Here is a 24,109-nt window from a genome sequence, read left to right as displayed (position 1 = left end):
ATAAACAAGGTGCAATATTAAAAAAGACGGGATGAGATGAGGGATAGATCTGCTCAAGCTAAGGGGGTGGAATTAATAAATAATCTATGCAAGTGTTTACCTTTCATAAGCAAACAGAAGATTTTTGTTTAATTAACTGGGCGAAAAGGATTTTTGAATCTTTCATGTGATTATATAGTACTCGCGCATTTCTATACCACCGGATGAACTAATTTGGAACGTTTTGTTTTCGATCCACCTAATTGCTAACTCGCAGGTAAACAACTCCAAGAGAGTCGCGCGCTTCCGAATGACGCAAATCCGCGATGTTGCGAAAGAACGCAACGTTCACTAAAAAGCACATATTTGTATGGTGAGAGACAGAGATAGAAGAGAGTATAAAAACAATACGAAGGAGGATAGCAGGAAGAGGAAAGAGCACACGTTAAACTAGTCGGCTTTTATATTGGACGTTAAACAGCTGAAGGAAAAATCCTGAGCTCGGTATGCGAGCGAAATGAATTGGAAAGATTCAAACACACACACCAAAAAAAATATGAGTATCTTCGGTATGAATAAAAATAAAGACGCAACACAAACAACGACGGATGAGATAGCTGTGGATTTATGGGATCCTAAAAGTCTAATAATGTTTGAATTAGTCGCGTTGATAAATCATCCGGTTGAGGCCCCACGCGCCCAAAACGGAGGAAGGCTGCCACGAAAAATCGACGATCCGAACGCACTCGGCCTTTAAATAACTTCGCCCGACAACAAACCCAACAACATTCATTCATATCGCCTCAAAGCTTCTTTCGTTGGGACTCTCTACCCAGGGCTCTCCGCCTTCGTTAATGTTTGTGTATATATATAGCACACATTCTAATTCTGAATGGATGTATAGACCATGTAATTCGGCGGAAAGCCAATCAACTTAACCTTACAAGGTAGCCTCTTTGCGTTTACAACTTCAAAGCGACCAACTTTGATGACTAAACAATTAACTTTGAAAATTATGGAAATTCTTCACTGGTAGCATAATTATGTAATGCATAAGCAGCTATTCATTTCTTCAACAATTAAAATTGTTTTCATATACATTTTAAAAAAATATTTATTATGTTTATATACTTATACAGATTAAACGTAATCAACCAATGGGAATTGATAGTCTATTTTTCTCTTATTGTGGACTTAGCAATTTTAGAAATAAATACAATAGAACAATTATATAATGCATAAATAGGCATTCATTCCTTTATAATTATTTATAATTTTACTATATTTATATTAAATATAACAGCATTTCTTAACTTTTGTATAAATGATACTTTAAAAATTAGTTGTAGTTTTAACAATTTTTATATACCATAAAGCACATGTCTAATTAATTTATACGCGAGACTCGATAATTCCTAGTATATAAATGTTCGATTAGTTTAAATTTATACTAATTATTAATTAATTCTTAATAAGATATACAAATTAAGTCATTACAAAATGTAATTATTATTTTTGGGACAGACTAATTAATTACTTCTAATTGGGAAATACATTATTTCATTAATTTAATTATAATTAGGAAAGTCTCTTGGTCTTATTTCAATAAATATTTATTTCATTTATCGATACACGTTAATTCTTTGAGGGGCGGTGGACACGCATTGACTCACCTTTTGAACTTGCCTAGTGGGGCATTATTGTAGATGTCCAGGAAAGATGAATTATCCTTTAATTTGGTTGGTATGTCAAAGGACGAATCTTGACGTAGCTGTTTGATTCAGTTGTCTAGAAATTTTTTCAATTCACTCTTCCAATTCACGAATTTTCAAAATATATTTTTTAGCCTTATATACTATTTCATTCAGCAATTTAAAACAGTTGTAATTTTGATTTAAAAATAACCGATCGTAGTTGAATACTGACAGGAAAGAAACAATTGTAAATATGATTAATCGAGTCCAAAGTGTGAATAACAGCATACACCTTTTAATTTAATGATATTTTCGCTACTTCGAATTCCTTCAAAATGGAATTTATACTGGTTTCAATAAAAGCGAATGGAAATTGTTAGTAATGATTTTTAAATTAAATAATTATTGATATGGAGTAAACATTGTTAATTACATAAGAAAATTCGAGATTTTTTATTTGTTATTGTAAATCAAATAGATGACCCAAAAAATCCAATAGGAAATCCGCTTCCTATTAATAATTTAGTTTAATGAGATTAAGAGGTTTTAGAGATTATATAGATAAGTTCTCGGAATATCTCAAATGAATGATTGATTTTAGATCTTAACACATGTTTATATTCAAGAAAATTGTTCAGATTATGTTTTACTTGAAATATCTCGAATGACTAATCGATTGGATTTGAAACGTATGTAAAATTGTATGATTGAGTATAAAGATGAAGAAATAATATGTTTGTATTTAATTACTGATAGATATATCTTCGAATGTGTTGGAAAACATTTAGTTTAACTGTATTCACTTTGGACAAATGTTTGTAGAGGTGCGTCTGAAAAATAGTTGAAAGAGTCAAGAACATGGTGTTAACTCTGCCCCGACGATGACAGGCGGTACTGATACGCCGTCTCGCATGACACTCACGTTTTATCAGAACAGATAAAGGCAAAAAGAAACGCAGCAATTCTAATCTCCTTGTTCGATGGGCGCCTTCGAAAATTCCCCTTCTTTTGTTCCAACCACATTTTGTGAAGAAATCTTTTCTATACAAGGACATTATCTATAACAACATATGTTATGTTGTTGTTTCCTACAAGTAAATATATATGTTTGTGAAGTTATATAAATATAGTTGTTGTTTCAATTGAAAGTTGGTTAAGATAGACAAGGATATTGTTCATACCTCCTTAGATTAGGTAGTTTTGTTTTCATGTAAGGACATATATTTGTTGTTGGAATAGTTAAGATTTTCAACAAGTTCCTTCAAGAAAATCTTATTCTATTATCTTAACCTGATGAAATTTTTTGTAACTAAGGACATTAATCCTATCAATTGCTGATGTGGATAACATTTTTTTTCCTTCAGCGAAGGACCACCTAGTGCCTGTGGATCAGTTTAGTCTTGAGTGGTACAAAAGCCATTTCTAATTTTCTGAGAACAACGTGGTCTATAACATGCACTAATTACAATAATTTGTTCATCTCTTCTTGTTCCTTGTATGCGAAGTCAGCACTCATTTTATATTTTCTGTTTTTGTTTATTCATCAGTCTATCCGAACCCCACTTGGGCGGTCCACAGAAGATTGCTTCAGTAAAACTCTGATCCAGAGAAAGGCTGATGCTAATGCAAATTACAATGTTTGTTTCCCGCTCTATTTTCGTTAGGGAAATGCGATATGCGATGCACCACCCCGCAAAGAACGTACGTCAGACAAATCAAACAAGAAAATCCTATTACCGAGAGCAATCAAGGATATGAGATCCTGTTAAATCAGAATTTACACACTCACAAAAACAAAACAAACATTTAAGCAGTCGTTGCGATGCGAAGATCACGTTCCTACTTCGCTTCCAATTGATGAATCCGCTAAAGAGTGGATTACGGCTATTCGGTTACGTTATATTGAGGTATCAGGAATTCGTTTACGTCATTGGCAGAAACTGAACACCGCTCGTTCTGTTATTTTTATGTTTTGTTTGTTTTTTATTTTAATATCATTTTTTCCAGTTCTTTTGTGTGTGCGTTCAATCGATTGTCCTGTTTTCAAATGTGCTCGGGGGGTTGAAAAACGGTGGGACGGGAAGTCGTGAAAGGAGCAGGAAGAACAATACCGGCAATATTCGTTTCATCCCGGCGGCTCTCTACATTACAGTTAATCGATTTTGCCGCAACAACAACAACAACAAATGTACGAATACGCGGGTCGTAAAGTTGGGTGGAAGAGGCATGGGATGGGATGGTTTGCTTGGCTATCGTGGAATGGTGTGGTATGGCTATGCAACAAAAATCAGCATAACAGATTTTACGAGCGCGATAATGCGAGGCTCGGTGAGCGAGAGAGAAATATAATATTATTATGGCTATGGGAACGAATTCTCAAAGGTCTCGGCTACTACAAACTGCGTTTTATTCACGTGCACCATGCGATTAAGAAATAACGGCACTTAACATTACTGCAACAAGATCATGGCTTTGTAGGACAAAGTAAGCTGGTTCTGGATGAGAGGGCTGCGACGCCTATCCTGTTCCTGTACCACCCAGGATTCTTGAGCTCGCGAAAATTATCAAACCAGATAAAGCCTGACCTCTTCAACCCCAGTCAATATTACGTAGATGTCCATACATTACATGGATTGTTTATACAAGTAATTGCACGAGATTACGGCTTAGTTAGATATGGCAAGCATTGTCCCATCACTGGGCCAGATCAGTGATGAGATGATCTGTTATTATCTCTGTGAAGATAAGAGCCGAACTAGGTGGCGCCGCCCGAAGGGCCCCGAAAATTCCATTCACCGTTTGCTGCGCCATTCATGTCTCGCCCACGCCGAGTCGCTATTTTTACATTCCTCGAATTTCGATTTCTATCGTCCTAGTGGCTACCTTCAATTTTACGTTCACATCCTTCCAAAAACTATTTGTTTTTGACCTATGCTATTTAGCAACTGCGTATATTATATATTCAATACTTCTCTTCACAATCAAACTATTGACCTTTTTTATTACACAACCCATGCTAATTTCATTCTATTATCTTAGGTAGTAAATCTATCAGTCGTAATTTTCCTTAATTACTTAATAATTCAGGTAGTTAATCAAATCTTAAATATAATTTCAGCATTGTCAAACGATTCAATTGTAAACAGTTGTCCATTTGGAAGATCTCATCCTAACTAAATCTATCATCTATGTGACTCTGACGTTTTCAGGTCAACCTCCACCTTTTTAGGTCATACTTGTTTAATCGTAAGTGATTATAAACGGCCATGAGTCAAGGACATATATCTCATTCAGGAGTTCCCCAAGTATCCAACTTGATCCATCAATTTTCTCCATATTTGTTTACCCACATTGTTTTTGTTTTGTTTGTAATTATATAACATTTATTATTTGCTAATTATATTCTTTTCACTTAATGCAATAATAACTGGGAAAAGGAATCACCAAATAATTGGATTAATCTTTTATGCAGATGTATTTCCTGATATTTGTTTTATTGTGAAGGGAAACTGATGGATAGCTCTTTCTTACTGTGAAGGTGACATGCAAGGATTTAGTTTTGTATATTCCATCTTGTTTTTATCCATTTCGAGATTAAATCAAGGTTTTCTTGCACTTGCTATGCACATGAAGGAATTGTGTTGTCTTCTGTAAAGGTTACTGTTACATTTTAATATTCCTTTAGTATTTTATTTACTTTATTTAAAAATCCACAATTATTTATAATTAATTATTTAATTTAAGTTACAATTATCTAAAAATTATTTAATTGTTTTATTTCTCTGATAAGCATTGATGGAATAGCACTAAATTTAAAACATTGTTTCGATGTAATAGAGAAGGAAGCGAGTTTATCGGAAATTTAACAATTATTGCGCAGTAAAACCGCAATAAAACATTTTACACGTGCGCCGTTCACATCATATGGATTTTAATTGGAAAATTGTTTCCAAAACAAACGCGGTTTCTGTTTTGTTCTCCAATATTCAATTTGCACTTAAAATATACCATAAAACTTTATAACTTGTTCGATTTTCTTCCATTTGTATTACATACAGGGCCGCACCAAGGATATTTTGTGCCTGGGGACAAAAATCTAATTTGCGCATCAAGAAATCAAAGGGGATAAATATTTCCTCCTCTCCCTTCAAGAAAATAATACTATTACCTATTACATGGCACCCCTACGATAGATGCGCCTGGGGCGTCAACTCTCCGCACCCTGTTGCTGCGGAAATATACTGTGTTTCATAATTAGATTTTAACTGTTCGATAATTCCATAATAAGTAATGTAAAATGAATATAATTCGAAACATATTTAAAAGAAATAAAAATTGACTTATATGAAAATGCTGAAAGTTGATTTAAATTCGTAATGTCAATATTGAATCAATAGCTAATAGGTTGTGTTTGTACTCAATGTATCTACGTCAAATATAAATCATTGTTAATCGGTGGAAAATTTTTGCTTACTGCTGATTGGCTATTGTTTATTTTTGTGTGTGTGTTTGTACGCGAAATGAAAGCGTTTTATCGCTTTGCCTTTCAGCCGTGAAGTAGATTAGAGTAGTTTTGTTCATTGTTCCTCGGATTCGGTTCGAGGAAATTCTGAAGTATATGCTTCTTGTATACTTCGATAACGATGAGAAAGTTTATTTGCTGCTATTCTTTTAAGCATTGCTTTAAAACGAGGAGCACCTTCTCATATCAGCGGTTTGCTCAAGAAAGAATAAATAGATCGTGATCGGTTCAACAGAAATTTCAAGATGTTCTCGAGTATTAAGAGAAATGATGATGTGGTTAAGGTCATCAAGGGTATAGCAGCCGCCAAGTAAATACGCATTACTCCAACGCGTATGCCATTCAAAAGAGAAACTCCAGACTACCCTTGGGTCAATATTGATTCAGAGGTATGTGTAGGAAAAATTAAAGTGTACTCCCCATGTCCCGTTATTTAATCGAAGTCATTCCTTCCCTCATCCTACCTCTTATATACATCCAAAGTCAAACGCACCACTTTCCAAAGTTTCCGTGTGATCTGCTCGCCTGTCGTTACATAATTTCGTGGTGGGTTTGTTGACTTGAACTTCTTGTTGACACGAATCATTCGCACGTACAAATACGAGGAGCTTGTATCATCGTTCCGCACGAAAATCGTTGTTGCGCCCGGTGTGTAACGAGAAAATACAACATCTTATAGATTTGATTTAGATCTAAATTTAGATGGAATTAAAGTGGCTTGAGTCAGACCTTGAGTGAACGCGTTGATAAAATTCCCGCACGTTATATGTATATGTGCGTGCGCGTGTTTTTTTTAATTCGTTGTTTATGAAAAATGTAAATTTAGTTTAGAATTTGTTAGTTAGTAGATGGCATGATTCATGCGTTGCAAATTATCCAACGAGCGATTCTTTTTTATCAACATCGTTTTTATTACAAATTACAAACCACTGGATGTGCGTAGTTTCTAGCTCTCTGTCGGATTAGGTTTCTCTCACATCCAAAACGCTTCTTTCAATCGCGTTATGAAACAATTTGTAACAATCCGTTATTATATTTATACCAAGCTTAAATCTCCAAACGTATAGAGATCTCAGAGTAAATAGTAAAAGTTGATGAACCATATTTATTGCTATATTTTTATTATTATTATTATTATTATTACAATCTTATAGTACTACAATCTTATATAAGTACAAGTTCATATAAAATAAATTATATTACATAAATCGTAAAAATATTTATTTAATAAAAATATTATTCTTGCACAATCTACTTATTTTGAACATACTTTGTACATTGATCTATTAAATTTAATGGCTCGTTAAAAAATAATTGAAAAGCTCTCTTCATGTGGATTGCAGATTTATACTCGTTTGTAGTTATTAGGATTAGGTCTGACAAAAAAAAACAAGAATAGGTTTGTTTATGTAACGTTATTTTAATCGACTCAGTGCGTAGTAAAAAGTTTAAAATACTTTATAATGTAAAATGCGCAATTAAAAATACGTCGCATTATTTACAATTATAAGTTTTAAAATTACTTGAATTTATATAATTATAGTAATATATTCGATATTTGTGAATTCATGTACAAGGATTCGATCAAAAGGTGATTCTTTTTATCGAATTTTCATTCCCAAGATTATTTTGTAATAAGTATACTCGCTGCAATTTCCTGGTTAGCAGTGCAGATACTTCAATTTACTGATTTCTTGTGAAGCCTTATTACAAGTCACAAAGCTTTGATTCCACGTATACTGAAACAACTTTAATCAAAATGAAATTTAGTTTTATTCTATTATAACTTTTACTCCCTATGCGTGCCTTTGAAAAACGTATATTGAAACAGCGTTAATCGAGTTGCTGTTATTTACTAGGGACTGAACTAATTCGACAAAGTGAACATTTTTTAAACAAATTGTGTAACATCGAAAAGTATGAAAACTGAAAGGAAACAATGCGGATATTGGTTGAAGCCAAGAAAAAGAAATGTAGCTTTGTAAAATGTGAGGTGAATTTCTGTCCCAGGATCAAGCGCCGAGCATTCGCTTTGAAGGATGTTAACTGGCGGACTTGTATCCCCAGGAGTACGCTGTATTATTGAATTCCCCTACAGCATGTCGCTGTTGTTAAGTATGTTAATGCTTTTAACTAATCCTTTTCCTTTACTATTACGTCTTTAGAGTAGTTTTTTATGACTTGTTTTTTTTTAATTACGTATTATGAAGATTTAATTCCAAGGGATGTTTTTTGTTGTTGGGTTGAACTATAAGTAAAGTCTGCAGGGATTTGTTTGTTTTAAAGTTAAAGAAAAGGGGAAGTCATCGATATGTTTCTGTAAAATTTAATCAAGCCGGACGGTTTCGGTTTCCGAAGATCCATTTCCCTATGCTAATTTCAATTAAAATTTTAATTCCGGATGCACGATTGGAATTTATTGTGTCCATTGTTCGTGCTAGTTTGTTTAGTAAGGGGTGGAGCATCTGTGGGGTCGTGTCGCACAATCACCATACACGGAGGTGTCGGCAAAATTCGGCGCATGTTGGTTAGAACCGTCCGCGTTCGGCCACCTTCGCGGAGGGTATATTAACGAGTCGAGGGTTGAAACGCAGTCAGAAGGGTTTGCGATTCAAACCGGGGTGCATTCTCGAGCGAACCGTTCCCATCACCATCGCCGATCTGCAGAGGCGTTCGAAGCTAATTCGATAATTATTACCATTTGCATATTAAACTAGATTGCCCTATGACCGTTCGGTGCGAGTGAAAATTTAAGTAGAGGAGAACGAGAAGAGAAGGACAACAACGATCAATCGATTAAATTGCCTTTAATTCGCCACCTATCATCGAAGCTCTTGCTGTACTTCGAGTTTGATACTACGGTGCAGTCGTCTCTCATCAACGCTCTCGAATAGATTCGTAAGTCCGACAAAACATTTTTTTTCTTTCTTCTTCGACCAATTTCTTCAAGACGTAATCGGAATAGTATTGTATACAAGTATACGGTTTTTTTTTTCACTCGCCTCGGTTCGTTCAGGTCAAGGCACCAGCCGAATCCTGCGTTTGTATAAAAATAAATAGATTGGGTTATTTTTATCGGTTACTCGCGTAAATCCGGCCGCAAACATCCAACAAAAGCTCCCAATTATTTCCTATTTATTTATATTTTCACCAGAAACAAATCTATAGCTTCCTCGTATAACAAGCCCAATCCTGATACTTTATAAATTGGTAGTTTCATCCTATTGAAGTATAGTACTGATTTATAATCGAAGCGTAACGAAAATAGTTGTCTGATTCAAAAAGATACTCGTGTCCTTAGTGTTCGAAATCGTCGGTTCATTTATAGATTTCGCCTTCAGAAATGCAACCGCTTTTATTATAATATACATGTATCTTATATATATATATATTATATATATATTTGCTGCCCCTCATAACTCGTTTCAGATTATTAGTAATTCGCAAACAACGCGCGAATAAAAGCGATGTGAAGGTGAGGAGGAGGTAATTGCACCTGAGTTTTTATTGTTCTTCTTTGCCCAACATTATCGAGCGTTTGCCTTCATTTGTGCAAATAGCAATAATTGCTGTCGTTGTCGCCTCTGCGGTGTTCCATCCACCATTCTTATTATTACGACCATCCTTGTCTCTTTGATAAGTAATCTTTGTACTCGAGGTGGAACTGATCGGGAACGACGTTTTAATGAAATTTTCTAAGGCGACCGATGATTGGTGATTTTCGAAGCGATCACTAACCTTTCGCAACCTCAACCTGACCATTGGATGGTTGAAGGTGAAGGATAGATACAAGTGCCTCTCGAGCCGCCTCGAGAGAACGAGCCGCGCTCACGCCGCGCCGCGCCGCACCACTTCGGCTGCTCGATGGAAGGAACGCCAGTTACATCACCCGCCTGAAAGAAGGGTCAAATCCCTATTTGCATAAGAATCCAAATGCTCGCGTTTCGGAATGTCGTGGTTTGCAGCCCGGAATCCGGGTGCAGGTATCGGAGATCTGCTACGTACGGTGAACCATCATCATCATCCAGGGAAGTATTCCTTTTTCCCCAATTAGTATCGGGCGGCATTTGTTATGCGATATTTTTCGGTGTGGGTGCTTTGTTTGTTTGTCTTATGTAACGAAAACTCTGTTTTTAATGAGCTGTAACTAAATATAATGACGGCACGAATCCACGGAATTAGGAGAGAAATACAAATCCTGTACAATGTAAAAAACGCTCGCGGCAAAATTACTACATCTGATATTACCAGAAGATTTATACATCTTAAATTAATTCCGGCTATCTCGGAATAAAATATTTTACAAAATTTCTTATTATTTATTTATTATTTTTGTATTTAAAATATCTTTTAAATAATGTAAAATGTTTTCTGGCTTACTAGGAAATATGTTTGGTTTTACTAATTTTTCTATCAAAGAAATTGACAAAATTTTTAACATTTCGTGTTTAAACTAAATTCAATATTTTAACTTCCCCATGAAAATAAATTTTCCAAATTATGTTATGTGCATAATATATTGTACTTTACGTTAATATTTATGTTTTGTATCTTTTAAATAAAAAATCTGTTATAACGTAGAATTTCTCTAATACTCGAACAAAATGTACGGAATTACAAGTAGTACTTATACTTTGCTTTGTTGTTAACTGTATATTTACAGATCTTAATGCAGACTCAAATTTCATTTCACTCAAACTTTATAAGTATTTTCTTCTGGCATTATGGCCTTCCCTTCCTATTTTATTTCATTTAGCAGTTTATTAAGCTTTTGATCAAACCGTACCTTTAAGCGCATTATATTGCGGCTTTTATAATAAAACTTCATTACTTATTAAACATTGTTACAAAGTATCTTTTTATTATAAAAAAAAAACGTGGAATACACAGATTCATTTAATTTATAAATTCTTTATTAATTTACTTTTGTGTTGAAATTTTACTTATTGTTCAACAATTTCATTCTGTAAATACATATTGTTTGTCGAATCTACGTATTATGTAAACAAAAACGATAAAATAACGTTGCAGTTTCATCATCGTCATCCATTTTTTGAATTGAATCACGTTGCAAATTGAATCTAAAAGATATTCCATTTGAGATGTTGATAGCGCGATAAAAACGGTGATTTCAGTGACTTTAATAAGCCGTAACTACCTGTAGCACAGAGAGAGAGATATGTGCGAACCGGCATATTTTTATTGAAATAACATCTCGGGTATGCATGCGTTTCGGCAATTTTCTGTCCTTCATTGCGTCCATTTAATTGCATGCAAATTACGCTGCTCGCTTTAATGTCACTGCGGAGGATAGTTATTAGCAATTTCATCGAGAAACAAATAATAATTAAATTTATCGCGCATTTGCGACATTGTAAGCCGATGAATGAAACGTACATACGTACGTTGCTAAATACGGATTTAGACAAGTCGATTCATTCATGCCGTGACATCATTCCGTTCGGATCAATATTCAATATGGATAACTGACTGTTAAATTGATGATTAGCGCATGGGAGCAAATGGCAAACGGTTTCAGTATTGCTACCAATAAACTTCATTTGTCCTGTTCGTATATGACGTTTAGAAGCACTCAGCATAATCTGCAGGAACAACAACGTTCTTTGTTACCAAATTAACGTATATACATAACCCACATGTTTTTCTTGTTCTTCAATCATTGAGTGGCTTAATCCTTTAAACCTGGATAATTGATCAAAATACGTTAAAATTTGATCAATTGTTTCCGCTTAATCGGAACACATCAGTACTATTATATCTTATCACGATTAAACGGCTGGCCCATTTATCAGAAGTTACATTTTCATTGGTCCATTTTAGGGTTTGTTCCTAATAAACGGCTGTCCAGAAATTTTTGTCCATATTATTATATTGTGTTTAAATAATTGCAAATGGCGACAATATTTGCAATATGTGGAGGTTTTATTGATATCATTTGATTTAGACCATTATTTTACGCACACAAAATAACATTTACATGTTCCAATTATCACAGAAACAAGAAAATATTTCTGCGAATTATTATTATTCTCTCATTTGATGTTCATTTTCTGAATGACAACAAACAAAGGTTTTACCTTTAACTATATTATTGTAGTTTATTAACTCGTGTTTATGAGCAAATATTAAAATAGCAAATTTGCTTATGCCATGATACATTTTTCGCAAAGGTTGTAAAAAAACCCAGTTAGAATCCTATGCATATATGTGTACAGTTGATTAAGTTGTAGAGACACGTTCCAACGTTGTTTGGTAAAGATATACATGTGAATTTAACCTATTCAAGCTTCTTCATTAAAGACATCGCAACGAAAAAAAATGGGTCATTATCTATGAGTGACGCGAGTTATATATCAAATAATTACTTGTATTATTGCAATTTTTAATGACAACAACAACGATAAATTCATAGCATTGACGAGCTATATGTTATCTTTTTTTTTCATATTAATTTAAATATTTAAACAGCGAATACATAATGATGTTGACACTTTAGATTATATAGTTTACTTAGCTGTATGCATTACGCGATATTATTATGATTGAAATGTTTGTTATCAGGTAATTTCTACTTTTCATGCTTTTTACAACAACAAAAAAATCGTCTAAAGAAATTAGTTTCAAATGTTGTAACCGGACGTAAGGTTTCCCGGAATTTTTGTAAAATATGTATTTTTTATATTCTTCTTGGCTCATTAATTATTAATACTTCTATGACTTCTGCGAAAATACCAGTTTACATATAACGTTATGGGTCCGTTCAAACCGGACTTAGTTTTAGCTTATTTCTTCGGTTTTGTTTGTTATTGCATTCGGTCCAGGTGCGGAGTTGCCGTGAAGTGATTTATAGTCTTTCCAATCGCCATTTAAATATTTTTTTCCTCCCAAGAAAATAAAAATGAGCAGTAAATTTTAAGAGTTACTGACGTTTGCTTTTGACGTATTGTGCTGCAAATACCACGCATTTGTTGAATTGTTTTCTTTATGCAAATTGCAGCGGAGGTAGTTCGTACACAGAAAATCAACAGACTACTTAGAGTGTTTCAATAAAGATTAATAACAAGAAGTTTTGCAGACCACCGCGCAAACAAACAACCCTCAAACAACAATGTATTTCATCGTGAATTTAAGCTACTTAAAAGCATATGTAAATAATGTATAAACGAGTAATGTAAGCGAAATAAATTATTCAGAAAATTTGCAACATAAAAACTTTTCTTTTGTAAAGTAAAATAATTTTATATTCAAATAAATATTGATTTGCATACCTTTATTTGTATGTCAATGACTTTAAAAATTATCAAATACGTTTTTGTTTATTTATTCTTATGTTGTTATTTTCATATTCAAATACTATTTTTTGATGTATCATAGTTGGGGATTGTTATAAATAATATAAATTTTGTTTATGTACGAACTTTGTTATTTACTTTTTCATTGAGATTTCAATCTATTATTGTACAATATGTAACATGTGAGCGCTATTAAAAGATAATGCTATGGTATAGATGTGTTTAGGAGTAAGCATGGTGCCGGTTAAATATAGTTCCAATGCCGAAAACCGCATCTCTTCGCGGAGCGGCAGCAACATTTTAGCGAACAACTTGTTGTTGAACTTGGATGTAAAAATAAAGGTCTCATAGTAAAATGGCATCACTATTAATAAATAGCGAAGTCGTAAATTGAAAATTCGGTATGTGGAATGGAATTCGCGTGATATTTTAGCGCGCGCTCGTGTGTGTGTTTGTATACGTACATGTTTGTATGGGATTGAGTGTTTTTATGTGTGCGCGATCTCTTATGTAACGGCGGGATGTGTGCTGGTAAATGATCACGTTGTTCACGTTTTGTGGTCGTATGTGGTGTTTATTGATTGGGAAGGCCCGTCGTATGACGATGGTATGAATGAATGCGTGTGCTGCTGCCGTTGGTATCGTAATTTAGTATTCCAGTATCCGTATCCGGCTGTGCCGTTGTGTGTGAGCGTTTGTATGTATGGTTGGATGTGCGTATGTATGCTCTGGTCATATAGTATTATTGGTGTGGCATGGCTTGGAATGGCACGGAAAGGAATGGCATGGTATGGCGTGTTTCGACTTTGATGCGGCAGAGAGTCTGCCCGTGGGCAGGCTATATTTGTTTGTTGTGCGCGGTTTAATTCATTCATTGCGGCTGTACGCAGGATATGTACGTAGTGTACTACTTGACCAGGCTTCACCAGGTTTCCTTAAAAAAATAAGAAGAAAAGAGAGAAATGAAAATATAGGGGGAAAACGAACAATTAAAAATAAAAAAGAAGAATTGAACACTACCTCAATCTACCTACTTGTATGTTCCAGATCATAATGACGGAGGATGCAATTGGCGAGGAGCCGCGACCTGTTGGGTTTTGGAACCGCTCGCTGTAAATAACATGTTTACATCGAGTTACGAACATTCCATCGGAAGCTCGGAGTCAACGCGGAGAAGAAGAAGAAGACGAAGGTTCAGTTGGGGTCCGAACGGACCCATGTCCATCTCCTGTTGCCGCCACTGATGGCCGCGACGGGCTTAACTACTGGTGGAGCCCTGTTGTTCGCCGGGGCTCTGCTCGCGTTCATCAGCTCTACGCCGACCACCTCGGAGAAGATGCCCATCACCGCTGGGCTCAGCCCCAAGGCCCACGCGTACATCCACTCCAATACCAGCGGTAGTAAGTACAATTGCATCGTATACAACACGCTTGTGCGCGTATGCATTCAACAATCCGCTCATATACCCATCCAACGATGCATACGTTACAAACTTTCATGAATGAATTCCGATCCTGTTGTCCCCGCGACTGCAAAGGGGACAACGACAAGGATGATGATGACAATGGCAACAGTTACCGCTCGCGGTTGGCCCAGCTCAACAATTGACCAATACCCAAGAGTCGCGAATTCCGTCCGGTCAACTGCATTCCTCGACGCCGCAATCTCGCTCCCATTTCCCTTCTCTCCCACTCGCTCCGCTGTCTAGTTTACAAAACCTAAGTGATCATTATCCGATTATAGCTCTCTTCTCTTCATAACTCTTTTGTTATATATACATTATTTTTTTGTACCGCTACTTTCCAGTTTGCAAGAGTATCGACGTGCGAAACTCTATGCAGGCTCTGCTCAATCTAAGAGGATGTCGAGTGGTCGAGGGGTTCGTGCAGATTTCCTTGTTTGATGCCGTCGAGGACACCGAATTCGAGGGTATCAGCTTCCCGGAGCTCACCGAGATCACGGACTTCTTGCTCCTCTACAGGGTGCACGGTTTGAGGAGCGTCGGACAGCTATTCCCTAATCTTGCGGTGATCCGAGGTCAGGACACCGTGCTAGGATATTCCTTCATCATTTACGAACTGTCCGGTCTTCAGGAGGTCGGCTTGTATTCACTCACCGATATTCAGGCCGGTCTCATTCGCATCGACAAGAATCCAGAACTATGCTTCGTCAACTCAATCGACTGGGATAAAATCGCGCACGAGAAAGGGGAACACTATATAAAGAACATTAAGGCGGAAAACGAGTGTCCACTTTGTCCCGGCGAGGATGAAGAGAGTAGCAGCCTGTGCCCGGCCTCGAAGAACAAAAATGGCATCATGAGATTCCTATGTTGGAATCGGGTGCATTGCCAGAAGGTGTGTCCCTCGAGTTGCAAGACCACGTGCGACGCCAAAGGGAAGTGTTGTGATGAAAAGTGCTTAGGTGGATGCCGCGAGGATAACCCTCGAGTCTGCCACGTTTGCCGTAACTTTACCATGGGCGAGGATGGTACTTGTACCAGCTATTGTCCAGCTGATAGATATGAGGTAATTCATTGCATATATTACTCAACGCACTTTCTGAACTAAATACTTAATTACCTTATCATACAATCTGAAACCTTAATTCCCAATTCTGAAAAATGATTATTTTTTAAAGAACATTCATTATTAGATGACAGTAAATTTCCAATGATTATTAATTATATTTTTATCATAACTAATCACAGATATACAGAATATAAAAAAAAATAACAAAAATATAATTCCAATTATAATTTATTTATGAAATGGTCTTTTCACAATAAAATGAAATGAGAAAGTTATTAACTAAATGATTCAAACATTTTTATTATTATTTACTAGAAGACAATTGTTATTTAGTACTGTTAGAAATGTATATTTAATGGTATGTCTAGGAGTGAGGAAGTTGTTTAAAGTTCCGGAAAGTATGGGGACAGAAACATGTAGTGATACTAAAAAGACTGGCTATACCAACTGGAATTGCGTCGATTTTCCCGCGCGAAGAGTGACGATGCGATGTATATGATGTTAAATAAGAGGGGAAAGCATAAATAATTCAGCGCATTGGGAAAACGCCTCGTTTACACGTTTTATTCGATCGCATGTGTATTTTAAACGAGTCGAAAAGAATATTAAATTTATTAATGTCATATTAAGAGACATACATAATTCAGCATTTCGGACAAACGTGATGTGATGTTCACTTGTCGGACGTGGGCTGCACTTCGAAATCGCCGCATCGCCATACCTAGGAATTTCCGGAATCAATTAGGCTTGGAAATTGATTCATACATTTGAATGATTCATTGAAAGATATGGTACAGTTCTTCAATCGCATACGTAAATAAACCTGCCATCATTATAATTCTATATACTATAAACGCAAATCAACAAATTACTGGAAACTAATTTTTAAGTTCAAGCGACTTTGTACTTAATATTGTTCAAGTTCAATTTAAATTTATACTCATTATAGATACGCATATTGATTTATTTACATTTTATTACTGTATCTTGATATGTACGCGAGTGTTCAGATTTAGTTCAACGATTTAAAATACAATTCCTAAAAGTATTAAAGTATATTTCTGCAGAAAGTAAATATTTGCTCGAGCGTTATTACAATATTGGTTTTCGCTAGATTTAGTTTTGAACATAGCGCAACGAGGATAATTTCTGGAGTAGTATGTATAAATTCTGGAGGGTATGTTATTTCAATTGATATTTACCTATTTCAAGGGGTGAATGTGACACCGATCCGCAGTCCAATTGTAATGTTTACTCGATATCTCTAAATAGAAGGAAACATACCGCATATTTCATCATTACAGGAGACAAGTGGAAACTGTCTGTTTCCACCAGCGAGATCGAAGATCCGTCTTGTTTACAGAAACACGTTCATGTCCTCCAATCACATGGAAAATAAAAATAAATCGTGATCGATTGAAACACAATTTGCGGAACGTGAGCAAATCAAAATTGGTGGGATTCTATTGTTAAACTTTTTTTTGAGGACGTCGATTGTCCTCTTTGTGTCGATTTTCCTCATTTATCTTTCATCGTTTTTCTCCCTTTCATTTAGCACGTGTCTATTTGTTGATCGAATTGCGAAGTTGTAGAAGTATAATTGTTATAAAGTATTTTTTGATTCGAACCGTTTGCGCAGTATTTCTCTAGATACACGCGATATTACAACTAACGTGTATGAATGTTTCAGAGCGGAATTCAAATATTGCGGACGATTGTTTGTTTTGGCAGACCGACGGAGGGTTAAGCAAATATAAATATAAATAAATTTCCGTTGGAAATAGAGTTTTAGGCATGACAGACGAACGTCTAGCCGTGGGTTTTTGTTGTGGAAATGAGTAATTGGCCCACACAAATGCCCGTTTTGATATGTTAGGAGAGTGTTAGGTTGAGCATGGTTTTTCCACGCGTGGGTGTGTTTTCAAATCGCAATCACTTTTCTTTGACAATTGTGGAAAGCTAAGCAGATGGAAGGAGAACTAATATAATAGAAATGTGGTGTTGTGGGTAGATTTTGGGCAAGTGCCACTTCGCATCATAAACGCACAACCATATGAATCCTCTGATAATTTATGTGGTTCGCACGTTTTTAGTATTTGGGAAGGCGATGTGTCACAAAGGAGGAATGCATAAATACACCTAGACCATTGAGGCAGTATAATACAATACCGCAGGAGTATCCTTACAAGACGCTGAACAAATCATGCCTGCTGGAGTGTCCCTCCGACTACACGGAGAATTACGACCAGCACAAATGCTTCCCTTGCTTAGGTCAGTTCAGTTGATCCTGGTGTAAAGTCCAATTTGATTACCTCAAATGTCCCAATAGGTAGATGCAAGAAGGAGTGCCAAGGTATGGTCATAGACAGCGTTGTGACGGCGAAACGTTTACGCGGCTGCACGCACATCAACGGGTCCTTAGAAATCCAAATCCGGAGCGGCGGACGTAAGTGTGGAAGACAACCGGAAGTGAATAATAAATTCATTAAAAAAAATAAACATGAATGATTCCAGGTAGCGTAGTGAGTGAGCTCGAGGAGAACTTAAGCATGATTGAGGAAATTGATGGATACATTAAAGTTGTCCGATCGTTTCCCCTAGTCTCCCTAAACTTTTTCAAAAATCTCAAAGTGATACGGGGAAACTCGCTCGAATTCAAGAAGTACGTGGTCATTGTATCAGACAATCAGAATCTGCAGGATCTATGGGACTTCGAGAATCGAACTCTGAAGATCGACCACGGCGGCCTGTTCTTCCACTTCAATCCGAAACTCTGCATGTATAAGATAGAAGCGCTGAGGGAGATGGCCAACCTTAGTGAATTCGAAGAACGAGACGTGGCCAGTAACTCGAACGGCGATCGGATTGCTTGTAAGTTCTTAAAACGTATTTCCATCTTTACGGAGTACCATAAACAAATTTGTTTAGGTAACGTACAGAATCTGGTGGTCAATGTGACGAACAGCGGTCCGAGAGCGATTGTCCTAGCTTGGGCGCCTTTCGAGATGAAGGATCACAGAGCGCTTTTGGGCTATGTGGTATATAGTATCAAAGCTCCCGAGCAGAATATCACGCTGTATGATGGTCGTGATGCCTGCGGTGGTGACGGGTAAGCACCCAGCTTCCTTCCGTGACGTCCGAAAGGAGTTGGGCCTATTTCTCTAAATTACTTTGTTTTGATTGCGCAGATGGCGGGTAGATGATATTTACATAGACAATCAGAAGCCGACTCACATATTGACACATTTAGAACCGTATACTCAATATGCTTTCTATGTAAGAACTTATACCATTGCCACTGAAAAATCGGGTGCCCAAAGCAAAATCCAGTACGTCCGGACTATGGCAGACAGTAAGTGCCTTCAGCTAAAGACTATATGTGCACAATTGAAATCATGTAATTAATCAATTTTCTAGGACCTTCGGTTCCTTACAACATTATCGTCAAGACTGACAAATCGAGCAGCAGCAGCTTCGATTTGACCTGGAAACCGCCATTGCAGCCCAATGGAAACGTTACCTACTACATCATCACAGGCATCAGGAGGGATCAGAAACGCGAGGACATCCTACGCAACAGAAATTACTGTAATCGTAAGTCTCATTGATTTTCTCTGGCGCCTCGGACACTCCGTACCGTAAACATTGACGTATTTTTTTTCTCATATTGCTTTCCTTAATTTGAAAAAAGCGACGCAAATTCTTGCGTTTTCATTATTATTACCATACAATTTATTTTTATAAGGTAAAACATAATACGCACGTTCCTTCATTAATTGAGTCGAAAGAGAGCAGGATACTTCTTCAAGGTTCTCATAATTCCTTTGAAGCGCAACTGTTCCCCCTCATTTACGACCCTCATTTTCCATCCCCGTATTGAATTTCATTTCAATATTTGTTTGCTCGAAATGAAATTGTCTACGTTTCTTCCTTTCTTTATTTCTTCACTCCGCCAACTCGGACTTGCTGTTCCTTCGTTATATCTCTTTAATTATGATTATTATTATTACTTAACAAATGTAAATTTGCCTCGGGATTAATTAAGCGAATTAATTAAAAATCTCATTGCGTAATCCGTACAACCGATTAATCCGAACGCTCATATTTATTTAAACGCAACTTAATGTGTTTTCGATTCCGACTGGTGAAGCTGGAAAAGAACAAGCGTAGGAAGGAGTTAATTAAATTCGCAAACCAAATATTGTCGATTGCATCTGCAGTAAATAAATAGGTTTCCTGTGAATTTGCACACCCTTTAATTAAAATAAACATCAGCAAATTTGGAATTAGTACGAAAGCTAACTATAATTAAGTCGGCTTTAATTATTTACTCAATAATTCAAAGCTTGTCTATGTAACATTAGCATTACGTCCTTTGAATAAGTGCATCAAACACATGTAACCAAATATATCAGGAAAGTTTGATTGGATTTTACGATGTGTATGTAAAATGTGTATTGCGTAATCAACGCGATGGTACTTTGAGATGGATACCCAGGAGATGAAAAATCAAATTAACTGGTTTAAATTACATCTGCTTTTTATAATTTGGTTTTATATTAGATCACAACTTTAAATATAATTTTATCTAATTGTTAAATGGTAATTATCATGTACATATTTGATGCAATACTATTTGCGAATTCATGAGTTTCTTGAGACGTGATGATTCGCAATCGAACCGTGAATTATTTCATTGCAGCCAGTATGCATCGGGAAACCGTATCGAAGCCAGAGACAAAAATATCGACAGCTGTAAAGCAGCAGAACAATACATGCGAATGTAGACCTGCACCTCCAAACAAACCACAATCGATCCGTAAGCAGAACGCTGAAGATGTTAGTAATCAAATGATGTTCGAGGATAACTTGATTAACTTCGTATATGTAAAGAGGTAAGGTGGTTCGACGAGAGTCATGTGCTGTCAAGAATACATGAGGTTATTTCTCAGGATACAGAAATTCATAAACAAAGATCGCAGCAAGAGAGACCTCGACTACAACCTGCAATTTCCAAACAACTCATTGGCGGATGACGAATCTAAGAACAGGTCCTTCTCTACACAAAATAAAACAGACAGTAATTGCCGCATAAAATACAATTATGTAAATCGATTATTTTCCTATGTTTCTTTTACTTGCAGTGCAAGGTAAATTCATTGTATTCAGTTACAAGGTGTATGGGAAAACAGAATTGCGTATTGACAACTTGAAACACTTCACGGCCTATGAAATTACAATTGAAGCTTGTCAGAATAAGGATGATCCAACTGATATGAGTTATTGCAGTCAGAAGGCTTTAACCACCGCCCGAACCGAGAGCAAAGGTTAAATTATACAACTATTAGAGTTAATTTATTGCAATTTTCAGTGTTTTGATTTCAGCTGGTGCCGACAAGATCACTGAAGTTAGGGTTGCCAATAAGAGTATGAGCATGGTTACAATCGTCTGGGATGAGCCATTGGATCCGAACGGCCATATCCTAACTTATCAAATCGAGTACAAGCGGCTTGATATAGAAAATGTTAGTATTCTTTGTTCGTTGCATTTTTTTGTGATTTCATATTCGTATTTCTTTCAGTCTCAGCCTATTCTGGAGTGCATAACTGCTTTGGATTATTTGAAGCATAATAAGCGGTATACTTTGAAATTGAACCCCGGTAATTACAGCTTACGTGTCATTGGCAAATCTCAAGCAGACTATGGCGAATATTCGAAGCTGTATTCGGAATTAGACGATTCGAAGTATTCCACATTTAGTATTGATGAGCCTAATTCTGGGATTTCTGAACTTGCTAAAATTGCTATTGGACTGGCAGTCGTCTTCGTAAGTTTTAAAAAGTTGTATTAATTTAGATTTTTTTTAATATTTTTGTTTGCTTTTAGACATTTATTGTCGTCCTGGCATGTGTGGTGTACAAGAACGTTTATCATAAGAATGATAACACTTTGATCAAGACTGTGAATCCGGAGTATGTAAGCACCGTGTACGAGCCTGACGACTGGGAGGTCCTGCGCGAGAAGATTTCTTTGATCAAGGAATTGGGCCAAGGCAGTTTCGGTATGGTTTACGAAGGGATTGCCCTTGACATAAAAGGCAAAGCGCAGACTAGATGTGCAATCAAAACGGTTAATGAGCACGCAACTGATCGGTAAATATACGATTTCATTATTGAGTACGAAATCTGTAGCGATTTCAATTGCAGGGAGAGGATAGAGTTTCTGAACGAAGCGAGTGTGATGAAAGCATTTGATACTGCTTACGTCGTTAGATTATTGGGTGTGGTATCTCAAGGTCAACCTACTTTAGTTGTCATGGAGCTGATGGCCAACGGAGATTTGAAATCGTACCTACGCTCGCACCGACCGGATGTAGACGTGAAGGTTAAATCGAAGCAGCCACCGACTTTGAAGCGGATAATGCAGATGGCTATTGAAATTGCTGACGGCATGGCCTATTTGGCGGCGAAGAAGTTCGTTCACAGAGATCTGGCTGCAAGGAATTGCATGGTAGCGGAAGATTTGACCGTGAAAATTGGTGACTTCGGCATGACAAGGGATATTTATGAGACTGATTATTATAGAAAAGGTACTAAAGGCTTGTTACCCGTAAGATGGATGGCACCGGAAAGTTTGAAGGATGGTGTTTTTACGAGTAACAGTGACGTGTGGAGTTACGGTGTCGTCTTGTGGGAAATGGCTACTTTGGCATCGCAGCCCTACCAGGGGCTTTCCAATGATCAGGTTCTTAGGTATGTCATTGACGGAGGCATCATGGAGCGGCCTGAGAATTGTCCCGACAAGCTGTATAACTTGATGCGGTTCTGCTGGAAACATAAACCTAGTGATCGGCCTACGTTCATAAATTTGTGCAAGATGTTGCTGGACGACTCGAGCCAGACCTTCTCCCAAATATCCTTTTACCACAGTGCTGCGGGAATGGAGGCTCGGAATTTCCGTTCCACGCTGACACCCTGTCAGGATGACGCTAGAACGCCCCTGAGAAGTAACCAAGACGACGAGAATATGTCATCGATCGCGAGCTCTGATTCTTCGGAGGAGGAAGAATTGGAGCCAGACACGAACATTGAGTTCATAACGTATACATCCACGGCAAACGGTTTTGTCGGCGCGAACAAGTAACGGAGTTCTACTCTCAGTCGCATATCACATCTCAGTATTTCGTAACGGCACAACACAGTTCGATTCTCAGCAAACTGGCACTTGCTTGTGGTGTTTCAGAAATGCGTTAACAGTTCGTTTATAAGTGTTTTATGTTTTAAATATACATTGTTTTTTTTCTTTTTTTTTACCAAAGATAGTGATATATATACAGACCGTTTGCTGAGGATATTTTCCTAAAACTCAACCAGAATACAGTGTTCATTAGCAGTTTAAGTTTAAAATTACGCAACACGCCAATAATCCTAGAATCTGTCCACAGAACCTGGGACACGTTATCCCGGGGGCTTCCCTCGCGCATCTTCCATATAATTATTATCATCGAAACTATTCCTAGTCTATGACTCTTCGTGGACAAATTGTGTTTCTTTCCCTATTCTCCCCGTATTTAAATTGATGGTATAATGTGATGGATGCAAGTGAAAACTGTTTGCCTTATGTATAATATATATATATAAACATAACATATATATCTATTATTATACATACATACAACTTACTTAAAAATATATGTACTGATTTGTGTAGTTCATTCGACGAACATTCGTGCTTCAATATTTTTTGGGTCGCCGTACGAGCAGCATCCGAGCCTAAGTTCCTGTATATTTACTAATTATGTCAGTAGCTATATGAATACTGTCCATTCATTTTATTGTACCTACTTTGCTATTTATATTTTTAATTATATTTTGTACTATGTGAAATTGTACATTTCTCAACTATTACTTTTATATAAAAAAAAGAATAAAATATTATTAATAAAAATATGTTCCCTTCCCGCGCAAAAAAATGCATATATTCATTGAACATATGTAATTTCATATAAGAGGAATCTGTAGTGAACGTAGCGGGAACTTTTGAAATTTCCCGCTCTAGTAAGCTGCATC

At 36.5% G+C, this 24,109-nt stretch overlaps 1 protein-coding gene across 2 annotated transcripts in view; it reads left to right on the top strand.

Moving 5' to 3' along the window:
- The window catches only part of LOC108559780 (insulin-like receptor), a 37,867-nt gene extending 13,952 nt beyond the window's left edge, over positions 1–23,915 (top strand). Inside the window, exons 1-16 of one of the 2 annotated variants that reach the window (XM_017917127.1) lie at positions 8,998–9,093; positions 14,556–14,908; positions 15,315–16,036; positions 18,133–18,310; positions 18,369–18,485; positions 18,554–18,910; positions 18,968–19,148; positions 19,228–19,391; positions 19,457–19,633; positions 20,742–20,934; positions 20,992–21,119; positions 21,184–21,366; positions 21,425–21,564; positions 21,622–21,867; positions 21,927–22,192; positions 22,247–23,915. In XM_017917127.1, coding sequence (XP_017772616.1) covers positions 14,752–14,908; positions 15,315–16,036; positions 18,133–18,310; positions 18,369–18,485; positions 18,554–18,910; positions 18,968–19,148; positions 19,228–19,391; positions 19,457–19,633; positions 20,742–20,934; positions 20,992–21,119; positions 21,184–21,366; positions 21,425–21,564; positions 21,622–21,867; positions 21,927–22,192; positions 22,247–23,183 — 4,146 coding nt within the window. In that variant the 5' untranslated portion in view covers positions 8,998–9,093; positions 14,556–14,751 and the 3' untranslated portion in view covers positions 23,184–23,915. Of the gene's footprint in view, positions 1–8,997; positions 9,094–14,555; positions 14,909–15,314; positions 16,037–18,132; positions 18,311–18,368; positions 18,486–18,553; positions 18,911–18,967; positions 19,149–19,227; positions 19,392–19,456; positions 19,634–20,741; positions 20,935–20,991; positions 21,120–21,183; positions 21,367–21,424; positions 21,565–21,621; positions 21,868–21,926; positions 22,193–22,246 lie in introns of those variants that run through there. The other variant, XM_017917126.1, reaches the window with a different exon arrangement.
- Positions 23,916–24,109: the final 194 nt, after the last annotated feature.

This window comes from Nicrophorus vespilloides, unplaced genomic scaffold (genome assembly GCF_001412225.1).
Source record: "Nicrophorus vespilloides isolate i.1.1-1 unplaced genomic scaffold, Nicve_v1.0, whole genome shotgun sequence".
Lineage (NCBI taxonomy): Eukaryota > Metazoa > Arthropoda > Insecta > Coleoptera > Silphidae > Nicrophorus > Nicrophorus vespilloides.
Note: the sequence above shows the minus strand (reverse complement) of the source record. Positions and strands in the feature narration are given on the sequence as shown.